This window comes from Ictalurus furcatus, chromosome 15 (assembly GCF_023375685.1).
Source record: "Ictalurus furcatus strain D&B chromosome 15, Billie_1.0, whole genome shotgun sequence".
NCBI lineage: Eukaryota > Metazoa > Chordata > Actinopteri > Siluriformes > Ictaluridae > Ictalurus > Ictalurus furcatus.
The window spans coordinates 6,349,651-6,362,000 of NC_071269.1; the positions used below are offsets into that span (position 1 = coordinate 6,349,651).

Genomic DNA, 12,350 nt, shown 5'->3' on the forward strand with positions numbered 1-12,350 from the left:
GTCGACTAGCCCACGACACCTCAAGAGGGCTCGATGGTGATTCTGGCATCCCAGAATCACCCCCCTCCGTACCCCACTCAACTCAGCCCAGCTAAATTACCTGTACCTTTCTTTCTTTCTATTGTGCTTGAACTCCCCAACCAGAATCTTTCCGTCTCAACCACAGCCAATTGCTGCTCCTCTCTGCTGCTTCAGATAAATTCTTCACTGTGCGACGCAATTCTTGGCCGTTGAATCCTACATCTCTAAGAAACCGGGTTGTAGAGTGTGCCACAAATCCTCGACATCCTACTTCCACTGGGTAAACCCAAATTCTCCATCCTCGCTGTTCTGCTTCAGTGGCTAGTTGAGCATACCGCAATTTTTTCCTCTCATACGCCTCATCTACAGCATCTTCCCATGGCACTGTTAACTCTACCAGGTGAACAAGGCATGCTGACCCAGACCACAAGACTATGTCTGGTCGAAGGTTTGTGGGGGCAATCTCAGGTGGAAAAATAAGCCGTTGATCGACATCTACCAGCATTTTCCAACCTCTGGCAGCTTCCAGTTGTCCTGGGCGAGGATTGGTTTTAACACCTTTTTTTGATGGTTGCTCTCCTGGATGGAGGAATATTGTCTTTTGTATGTACTGTTTTGATGGAACAGGTGGCAACTTATTGGTCATGTTACGCCTGTCTTCCAATGCTAATGCCAAACATCGCAGCACCTGGTCGTGGCGCCAAGTAAACCGTCCTTGGCTAAGAGCCACCTTGCATCCTGTCAAAATGTGCCTTAATGTTGCAGATGATGAACACAAAGGACACAAGGGATCCTCTCCTACCCAAAGGTGTAGGTTCTGCGGTGATGGGAGAACAACATACGTTGACCTTATAAGGAAACTGATCCTGCTCTGTTCCATTGCCCATAGGTCTTGCCAGCCAATCTTGCATTGTTCCACACTCTCCCAACTCATCCATTCTCCCTGCTTGCCCTGAGAAATGGCCTGTATACACCTCATCTTCTCCTCCTGCTTTTGCACCTCGTTAACTACAAGCTTCCTCCGTTGCGCTGGGGCTGCCTTGTGCCATGTAGGAGGAGCTGAACTGAAACCAAGACCCCCTCTTCCATGCTGAACTTGCCCCATAATATCACCAATTTGAAGGGAAGCCTTTGCATCCTCCACAGCTTTCTTTGCCACCCACTTTCTTCCAGTTTTCAACACAGGTGCTGCCTCCCTTACGCATTTATCGCGTGACTCTACTAATGTCATTTCCAGTCGGTCCTTGGCGCACTTAAACTCCTCGGTTAAAGCGGAGACAGGTAACTGCAGTATTCCTTTACCATAAAGCCCCACTCTGCTGAGGCAGCGTGGAACTCCCAACCATTTCCTGATGTATGAACTGATTAAAGCTTCCAGCTTTTCAACTGCTGTCAAAGAAACCTCGTACACGGTCAGTGGCCAGAGCAACCTTGGTAGTAGGCCAAACTGAAAGCACCAGAGTTTCTATAAACCACGGATTTCTATTAAATTGTTAAAAGTGCTATACAAACAAAATAGAATTGAAATCATTGCTCACTGATGCAGTTTTCATTTCTATTTCTGAAACCAATGCCCCAATGAGATAGCTGTACGTCAGACTGAGCAGTAACATTAGAGAATACTTTATGTATTAAAATTTATATTTTAAAACAGATTTTGATTGGCTAATTTGGGGTTTCTGTAGCAGAGTAAAACAAAATCTGTTTAACGTGAAAGTACCTGCATATGTAACATTCTTCGCTTTGTTAGCTAGTTAAACTTAACATAAACACAAACATCTGCTCAGTGTTCTAAAGTAAAATCACCAAGAAAATTACTTCTATGATGCACGTGTTACACACTTACGCACTTACACACTCATAGGGCATATTGTAAAGAGGATTGAAATTGAGCTATAGTCTAAGTATAAGTGAGATTGAAATCAGTAATAGTTATTAAAAGAATTCTAATATTTTTGCATCATAATAAATAATACAACATATTAAAGTTCAATATTGTGTAATCTAAATCAGATGTATAATTTCCTATTTATGATATACTATATGTGTATTTTCCAAGCTTTTTGTCTTAATGATTTTTATATTGTTCTGCTAAAACCCTGATTTTAATCAAACTCTCAGGAGTTAATGTCCTTGAAGCATCTACACTTGATAAGGAAACACAGTTCAGTAGGCATAATAAAGGCAGACTAAATGGCATAATTGTTGTATAATCTTTTATCAGCTTCTCTGCAAAACTTTGTCCAAAACACACCTATCATTTTTAGGTTTAATGCACTTCATTATATTTAGATCTTCACTAAGAATTTAATATAAACAAATGAAAAATGTAACCATAGAACTGGTATAAATTAATCGAGAAATATTTAATATTAAATGTTTGGTTAATTGAGAAATATTAGATTTTTTTTTTTTAACAATTGCAAGACAATCTAATTTAATAGGAAAAAAAAGCCAAAATCTTTATTACTCTGATTAGGCACATTTAGCACATATTTAGGTTTTACAGTTAATAGTAACTTTGCCTATGAGTCTTTTACTTACTTGTAGATTTAATGGTTTTACTGTCCATAGCATAACGCACGCATTTAGAGTCACATTCAGATCCACAAAGCCCTATCCTTACTTAATTGCTCTTCTGTATCATTTGTAACATTTTGTTTGGACTGTGGAAACGAAAAATTGTAATGAAATTGTAAAAAAAAAACAAAACAAAACAAAAAAACATACAAAGCCATATATTAATGAAATATCGTTATTAGATTATTAACTGGCTAATACTCATGGGGCATAAAACTGTATATTCTGTAGCTAAAATACTCATAGACAGTGTTGATATAAAATGTAAGAATGTGTAATAAAAAACACACACACATAGGCATGTATTGAAAATGGCAAATCGTCTAGAGAGCAGTGAAATCAGGATAATAATTTATATTACATTATAGTAATTGTGGTTTACATCTTATAATTTCTGTAAACTCCTGGAGCATGAAATGGTTAATGCACCAAATGAGTGGAAGAAATTATTACTTCATTACAGTGTACTCTTTAAACAATAAAGTCACAAATTCAAGCAGGATTAGCCGATCCAGATTTTTCCTACCAAGTTATTGTTATTGTTGTGTGTGTGTGTGTGTGTGTGTGTGTGTGTGTTTTATATAGGATTTGTGTGTGAGACCGATTTAGGGGGAAAAACCCAAATGACAGTACAATAGCACAAATAGCAGAAATTGCACATAAACAACAGTACAATAGCACAAATGCACATAAACAACAGTACAATTGCACATAAACAACGGTATAATAGCACATAAACAACAGTACAATTGCAAATAAACAACAGTATAATAGCACAATTGCACATAAACAACAGTACAATAGCACATAAACAATAGTACAATTGCGAATAATAATAATGACAGCAATAGGACAAATGACAGTACAATAGTAAATATATGACACAATTGCACATAGTACAACGGGACAAATGACTATTATATTACATAAAAGACAGTACAGTAGCACAAATTACACAATAATAAATAAATGGTACAGTAGTACATAAACAGAAATAATACATGGGCATGCATTAGTGCACGAAATTGTTCTTAATGAAAATGGACCTCTTTAAACACTAAATTCAGTTGTTTTAAACAGAATGATCAGATCTAGATCCTGACTTTTCCCCCTTCTACCAGCAGAGGGCGCGCGGAGCTGTTAGAAACACATTAAGTAAAATTTCCACTAATAAAATGACAAGTTTAATTGTCTGTTCCACTGAGTAAGCATTCGAGTGTATGCAACAACAACAAAAAAGCTTCAGCTTGCAGCGTTACAACATGTTTTTATGACATTATTGAATCTGAACATTGTCCAAAGGCTGTTTATTGGCGCTCGTAAATTTGTAACGTGCCTCCGTGTGGCTGCAGATCGCGAGCTCTGTGTGCGTGTAGGTGGTGGGAGGGGTGGGGTGATCTCGTGCTTCAGGTGTGCTGTATAAAAAGCGGCGCGCGCCTCGGTTTCGACAGGTACATTAGGTGGACTCTGCTTTGTTGTTCAGGACTTAAAGCTGCTTTAAGCTCAATCCAACAGGTAAGAACAGGTATATATTTCCCCTATTTAATAGCCTTTCTACAACTTACGACTCGGTAAGTACACACACTACTCACACTTACATAACTGGGAGTTCCACCATCATCAAATTAGCTATTATATTGTTACTATTATTAATATTAGTAGTAGTAGTATTAGGGTTCTTGTAGGATCTGCATGGAAGATGCCAAAAGTAGACCTAGCTAGGAAGAACCCATAAATGACAGTACAATCGTATATAATAAGTAACAGCAATAGTACATAAATGTCAATACAGTCACTCATAAATGACAAAATATTACGTAAATGACAGTACACTTGCATGTAAATGACAGTGTTGTTTGTTTGTTTGTTTGTTTGTTTGTTTGTTTTTAAAATCTTGTCACCATCCTCCAGGCAATGACTTCACGACCAGAGATCGGAAGTGACACTTCAGTCTCTAAACCGGATCTTGGTACATGTCTTCTTTTATTAGTGCCACAATGGAAAACGTTTTTTTGTTTTTCCTTTCTCCATCTTTTCCTGTCCTCACCTATGATCCATAATATTTCTTTTCCATTAACCAGACCCACACTTGCCTAAAGATGAAGTGGTGCTTCCAGCGTACTCCACTGTGGCTCTCGTGGATTTGGATTCTGAATCGAGCAACCCATGGGACCTTCCTGAACTCCAGGACATGAGGCCCAAATGGTCAGGTGAGCTGCCACTCAGAAGTCTCCAAAAATGAGGAATGCGTGTAAAGCAGTGCTGGGTATGAAACAATCTTTCATTTCTGGTTCTTCTGTATAGAATTGGATACAAAGGGAAAAGTTCTCCGAGTCGTGACGTCGATCGGAAGGTGCATTCTCTTGCCTGGGTTCCTTTACATGTTTGTTTGCTCACTGGATGTTCTGAGTTCGGCTTTTCAGCTTGTTGGTGGTAAGTGACAAGAATTGCTACTAGGAAAATATGTGTAACCTTTTTTATTCTTATTCTTTCAAGCTTTATGAGTATATCAAATAATTTCGTAAATCAGCTGGAATGTAAGGTCACATCTTTACAGCTTGCTACTGCTATCTACTACGATTAGGGATGTGTCGAAATGAAAATTCTTGGCTGAAGCCGAAATCGAATACAATGGAAAAACTTGGCCGAAAGCCGAAGGTCGAATACCGAACGCGTTTTTTTTCGCGTAGTTTCCATTTATTTTGCCATTTTTTATCACCAGTGCATAAATGAAATAGTCAAAATGTGCTTTTTACTATTTTGTCTTGCTTTTCAAAGAAAAAAAATCAATTACAAAAACTACAATTTCAAAATATTTATTGGATTATTTATTTGAATTACGATTTGGATTTGTCTGCCTGCCCTTAAATAAATACGGCTTTACCTGCTTCCGTACTCTAATCCCTTACGTCACGCGACGTGACCAGAAACAAAAACGCACGTGTCCACAGTAAACATCCGAAGTGCACATGGCTCGTGCACGCGCGCGCCCCCTCATCGAGGTCGTCACCTTTCGTCATGCCATGTGTTGTTTTGTTATATTTTGGGTTGTTTTTTTTTTTAATAGGAAAAGCAGCTGGAGATATCTTCCAAGACAATGTGGTGTTGTCCAACCCTGTAGCAGGACTCGTGATTGGTGTCCTGGTTACGGTGCTGGTTCAGAGCTCCAGCACTTCTTCATCCATTGTTGTCAGCATGGTGTCATCTGGATGTGAGTGCACTTTATATTTTATCCAAACGGTAACTATAGTATACGTCTCGTGATGAATGGTCTTGAATATAACATTTGCTTGGGATTTAGGAGTGTTTCTTGTGTTTTTTCAGTGCTGGAGGTGCAGTCAGCAGTGCCTATCATTATGGGGGCCAACATCGGTACCTCCATCACCAACACCATCGTGGCTGTGATGCAAGCCGGAGACCGTAACGAGTTCCGCAGGTAGACATGACATGCCAGATTTGTAGATGCTGCTTCTCCAGCGTTTTTTTTTTTTTTTATATATATATAGCTAGTTTCAGTTGTTTATTGAGATGTAGTTGGGCTGTAAATTTTGCTGAGACCTGGCAACCCGGCAAATAATTCCTAAAGTATTGAGCAATGTATACGATTTCATGTCATGTCTCAACAGTCGTACTTGGCTCTAATTCTCAGTGTCAATATTCTTCAATATTCTTACTACAAATTTATAGACCATACACTAAGCATGTACCATCAAATGCCCAGCTTTTCATTGTCTAATGCAACGTTTCATTCTGTGTATTCCAGGGCATTTGCTGGAGCAACAGTACATGACTTTTTTAACTGGCTGTCCGTGTTGGTGTTGCTGCCTCTGGAAGTGGCTACTGGTGTCCTCTACAAGCTCACCAAACTCCTAATCGACTCATTCCACATCCAGACAGGCCAGGATGCCCCAGACTTGCTTAAAGTCATCACTAAACCACTCACCAAGAACATTATCCAGGTACAAAATAAAAACAAACTATAACACTGAAGGACTTAGTGTCTCAGAATTAATGAGGCAACCCAATTGTGAATGGTTTGGAATGGTATAGTCTCAGATTACCCCACTGAGCCTACCAATGAAATCAAATCCATCTCAGTTGAACGTCCATTCTGGAATGTAGCTGTTTTTCCTCTGACAGCGTGACTTCTAGACTCTGATTTAATAACTGATCTCATTCTGAATGTGACCTCAACTGCATTCTGCACAGGTTAAATCTAAATTACAGCTCTGTAGTTGGAATTTGGTCTTGTGACTCATATATCGATCTTCCCCTCTCTCTTTAGCTGGACAGCTCGGTCATCAGTGACATAGCCATTGGTGATCCAAGTGCTCGAAACAAGAGCCTGATCAAGATATGGTGCAAAAAGCAGAAAGTCACGGTAAGGACTGAGAATGTTGGCAAACATGCCACTTATAAATGTCCACTTTTTCATCTCCAGCAAATTTGCTGAGAAAAAGCCTAACGTTTGACTAGTGTTAATATGTAACACCTTTGTGCTCCACTGAAAGGTGTTTAAGGGCTTAAAAAGCGTGGAGATAAATACTGGTTACTAATAGCGTGTACTTTGACACTGACTACATTGTGTATTAGCTGTTCTGTTTGGAAACATTACTGACATGAAAGTGAACTTAGACATTTTATTGTTTTTTGGTATTTCAGAGTCTGGTGAATATCACCGTTCCTGGAGAAGCAAACTGCACAGTTGGTGTCCCATGCTGGACGGAGGGCAACCAGACATGGACACAGAAGAACATAACAGAGACCATCAACTTAGAGAAATGTAAGTGACTTGTCATTTGTGGGAAGGTTGGATCAGCCGAGGTTGATCGTTACCTCTCATCCCTGTGTACATACTTCAGACCATTAGACCGCGACTCCCATTAACTACTGCACCGTGAGGACAATTGGTTTCTTTCAGTGGCGTGTGATTCGGCAAACATCTTCCCCATCTTCCCCTCCCTCTTAGGCTACTCTTACCTGCTCAATGGGGCTATTCTTCTCTTTGGGCAGAACTACCTGAGGCCACCGAAACCAGACAAAAAAGGCCCAGCCAAATAGAGACGAAGGCTTGTGGTCGGGGGTCACGTTTAGATTTGAAATCGAAATTTAAGCCTGCTCGCAGTTTGTTGGTTGTAGTAGGACTTACATACATCCTGTAGCCTTTTAGTGAGCCAGCTTTATCAAGTAGCACCATTATCATTCAGTCCTTTTTGTACTCATCAGTTCATGTAATTGGATTTCCATCAGCGTTCCTCAGAATGAAAATGTTTTTTATAGTATAAAAGTGTTTTAGGACCTTGAAGATGTTTTAATAATCTTCTGATAGGCTTCTGAAATACATCACATACATTATCAAAACTGATGAAGCCATTCAAAGGAATCGTACAATTTCTTCAGGATCCTTGACCAAATGACCAATGGAATGATGGCCATGCATTGGTTCCCCACTGACTGAAATTTGGTCTAAAACTTCTCTTGCTCCAGGTAGTCATCTCTTTGCATCAGCGAATCTGCCAGACCTGGCTGTGGGACTGATCCTGCTAGCTCTGTCCCTGCTGGTGCTCTGTACCTGCCTCATTCTCATCGTCAAGTTGCTCAACTCCATGCTCAGGGGTCAGGTGGCGGTCGCCATTAAGAAGGTGCTCAACACAGGTGAGGCAACTCAAATGATGAACTTACATAACTTGAATGACATTTGCACTGAATTGCTTTCTCGAGGCAGCGTAGGATTTAATATTAAATCTGGACATTTGATTTATTTGCATATGGTCAGCTTTGGTGTTGATTTGGCAAACAAACTGGGTGGACTGCCAAGGCACCAATTCTGTTTGTGAAAAGGAAGCAGTAAAACCTCTTGGATAAGTTATGGATTAGTGTCTGAGTATAAACCCTGTCAATGATAGTCAGCGCAGGTTTCCTCATCCTGATGTCTGATGAGATAAACAGGTACAAAAATGTGAACCTGGGCATCTCTTTTTATATCTGAGCATGTCATATGTCACGAAACGTTCTCAGGTACGCTACATTACTGAGTACGGTGTAATGCGCTGATTAAAGATTTGCTTTGTTTGGTGAATCTGCACAAACCGATTCTTGGACGGCTTTTTTATTGTTGCCATCGTCGGTCCTCTCCTGAACACCTGTATGACCATGTTCTTTGAGTAACAATGCTGGATTTCTCTTTGCAGATTTCCCCTTTCCATTTGCATGGGTCACCGGTTACCTCACTATCTTGGTGGGGGCAGGAATGACCTTCATCGTGCAAAGCAGTTCAGTCTTCACCTCCGCCATTACACCTCTTGTTGGTGAGTGTGAGCTGAAACACTTTGAATCCTTTTACAGACAAAAAGTGTGCGCTACACTACTTATCAAATAATCTAACGGCCTGGATGGCAGCATCCAGGTTTTTCCTCAAATATTTTGTATTTTGTTCTGGCCCTAGTTTCATTCCATGTTTCTTTTCAGGTATTGGTGTTATTAGCATTGAGCGAGCCTATCCTCTTACGCTTGGCTCAAATATTGGGACAACAACCACCGCTATTCTTGCTGCCATGGCAAGTCCTGGAGAAAAACTGGCCAATTCGCTACAGGTTAGCCCTCCAAATATGATTACATTGATTAAACTTCCATTTGTAGTGCATTGGCCTCGTTAATATCATGCCAAACTCATGATGAGTCTCATTTCCTTGCAGATCTCTCTGTGCCATTTCTTCTTCAACATATTTGGCATAATGCTGTGGTACCCAATTCCGTTCACACGTGTACCTATCCGGCTGGCTAAAGGGCTGGGCGACCGCACAGCCAAATACCGCTGGTTTGCCGTCGTCTACTTGGTTCTTTGCTTCTTCCTCATGCCCTTGACAGTGTTGGGGCTCTCCATCGCTGGCTGGCAGGTCCTCGTAGGGGTTGGCGTACCTGTGGTGGTGCTGGTGGTCTTCGTGATTGTGGTGAACATCATGCAGTCACGCTGCCCACGCTTCCTGGTCCCTGTGCTGCGCACTTGGGCCTTTCTTCCCCGGCCACTGCACTCGCTCAAACCGTGGGATCGTGTCGTCACCAGGGTGATGGGCTTCTGTGGGACACGCTGCTGCTGCTGCTGCAAGTGCAGCAAGAACGAACAAACGGACAAGGAAGAGAAGAATAAGAAGGGCTTGGAGATGTACGACAACCTCACGCTTTTTGTGGACGATGAAAAATGCCAGATTCAAACAGTGTCTGGAACACATCTGTAGCATGTAATAAAGTGTATAGCTGAATATTACAGGACTGTATTACATAATATAATTTAACAGACGTGCTGCTGAAAGGGGCTCAAAGTAGGCTGTGTAGCAGTTTCCCATGCGGCTTGCGGTCTCTTGTACTCAAGGCTGCGAGATGGTTCTTTTAAAGTGGCCCAGAAGGAAATTGTAGAACTATTCTAACAGCAGCAGATCCCACTGAACAAAGCTTGGACCTGAAGACGTTCTGCTACACGTTAGCTAGACTATGCTTGCTGTATGTTTATTTTTAGTCTCCTTGTGAAGCTGCTCTCATTGTATGGCTGTCTGTGATGTGCAATGCGAAATGAAAATGCAGATGGCCTTTATTATTAATTCGTACCTAAGAATTTAAAACTATTTAAAGAGTTGTATTTTTTAAAGGATTATATTTGTAAAGATTACTTTTGATGCCTTTTAAGCCCATGTCGAATATGTACTTTTCTTAAATATGTGCACTGTTTTTATGGATTAAAAAAAAAAAAAGAAAGAAAATAACCAGAGGAGGCTCATGCTAGATGATTTGTATTGTATATAAGGATTTTACACCAGTCAGAACTGTAAAGTATGGCCTGTAAATAAATATGTAAAAAGAAAAATACTTGATTTATGTGGTTATATTGGTTGTGTGTGGGTTTCAACCCAATTTCAACAAAGCATGCAACAGAAAGCATATTCAGAAAAATAGCTACATCTAACACACTAAAATGTTGTTCAGTTTGGACCTGTATACTTTTTATGTGCATAAATATGATATAAATAATACCCAAAGTAAAATACAGCATTTTGTAACAGTGTCGTATATCGAGGAGTTAACTCTAGACTTCAGTTCCCATCAGCCACTGCACTGCACTACATGTCACATGACCACCTGCGCCTGATTCACGGTTCTGTTAATGAGTACACTTGAGTATATATAGCCATTGTTTGCACTGTTTCTCTGTCTTTCGTTGTCTTAGACTTCCGTGTTTCCATGTTCCCGTGTTTTGTTTCATGCCACAGTATTTTGCCTAGTTGTCTTAGTGTCTTTGTTTTGTTTTTTGTCGTTCGTTTAATAAACTATTTGAAATTCTGCGATTGCTTCCGAACCCATCCTTGATTCGTGACAAACAGCAACAAATGTTGGCGCTATGGTGGATGATAACTAATACTAAGACTATTCGAAAATCATAGCAGTAGTAGTATGCACTAAATCAATAAGCATCAATCAATGAAACAATTAAACAGTTTCTGGTTTCTAAACAATTACTGGACCACAAATTCTAAACTGCTGCTATATTTTGTCCCTGTGTGTTAGCTACAAGATCAACTTTGATCAAGAGCAACTTAACAACTTTGCTTGCTAGCAAGAACAAAAAACGGCAAAAATTATTATTAGTTATAGATTAGGTGGAGCGTCCACCATACAAGTCCGTGTTAATGAGTCTATACTATAGTAACGGTTATACATTAGAACGAGTGCGTTCGTATATACCTGTGATTTGCCTTGCAGAGAGAACTACTGTCAGATCACATCCACTGTTATAGAAAATAAATAGAAACGTTCTGACCAGCTTCCGATTACCTTCACAATTCAACAGCACTGTGGTACAAGAACATTTTAAATGCTAGCTTTTATGTTAGGTTATGTTAAGTTAGCTTAGCGCGTGCTCAAAACTGGCTTGGAATCTTCAATATACTGTAGTAGTAGGATATAAGAAGTGACTTTTTCAAAAGACAAAAAAAATTCTCAAAAGGGCAAACTATTGCATCAATACACTGCATTGTCTTATCGTTGTATCATCTATTTAATCATGAGGCAATGAATTGTATAGTATTGACTTGGAACATTAGTGCTGGCCAGTTTTATTACGAAGCCTATCAGTGGATATCTGATGGTGAAAGCTTTTTCCATAGAAGAACTTTGCTCTGAAGAAGAACACGGTCTTCAATGCCAAGTGAATGTCTATGAAAAGGGCAATGACACTGTAGGCACCAGGGCAGCATTAGAAGATAATAATCTTGCTAACTGCAGTTATATAATAAGATATCATTTGTACATTTTGTACAGATTTAAACATTTTTAAGCACAGGATTTGTGCAGTGTGAGTTCATTTCATACCGTGTATGTGTATTTCTGAGCATGTACAATGGGCAGCGAGTGCATACTGCATTTCCTGGAAAATAAGCAGGTTCAAGAAACCGAGGACTTAAGATTTGAGCTCCCGAGTTCTCATATTGTGTCAACAACAACTCCAAGGGGTATTTGTCTAGCTCCGAGATACTGTCGATAAATCTGCGGCGTTAATTTTAGATAAGTTCGTTCAGCAAATATTCAAAAATTTGACATATTTCTAAGTCTTATTGGTAAAGTGATTGGCAGGTCTTTGTGTTAAAACTAGGCTTGCGTGGCACACTTTAAATTGAATTACATGTCATTAATTTAAGTAAACATACATGTAATTAATTTAAGTAAAACATTTTTACTTTTTAACTTAAGTAATACCTTTT

At 39.7% G+C, this 12,350-nt stretch overlaps 1 protein-coding gene across 3 annotated transcripts; it reads left to right on the forward strand.

Annotated features, from left to right (window-relative positions):
- Positions 1-4,001: 4,001 nt before the first annotated feature.
- Positions 4,002-10,934, forward strand: slc34a2b (solute carrier family 34 member 2b). 3 transcript variants are annotated; one of them, XM_053644132.1, is made up of 13 exons: positions 4,002-4,126; positions 4,513-4,570; positions 4,683-4,811; positions 4,906-5,034; positions 5,669-5,812; positions 5,926-6,037; positions 6,365-6,560; positions 6,887-6,982; positions 7,264-7,384; positions 8,089-8,256; positions 8,793-8,909; positions 9,070-9,194; positions 9,297-10,934. In XM_053644132.1, the coding sequence occupies exons 2-13, from the start codon at positions 4,516-4,518 to the stop codon at positions 9,834-9,836; spliced, it is 1,932 nt and encodes a 643-aa protein (XP_053500107.1). In that variant the 5' UTR covers positions 4,002-4,126; positions 4,513-4,515; the 3' UTR covers positions 9,837-10,934. The 3 variants fall into 3 exon arrangements, with proteins under 3 accessions (XP_053500107.1, XP_053500105.1, XP_053500108.1); XM_053644130.1 differs by having other exon boundaries at positions 4,011-4,116; XM_053644133.1 differs by lacking the exon at positions 4,002-4,126 and having other exon boundaries at positions 4,495-4,806.
- Positions 10,935-12,350: the final 1,416 nt, after the last annotated feature.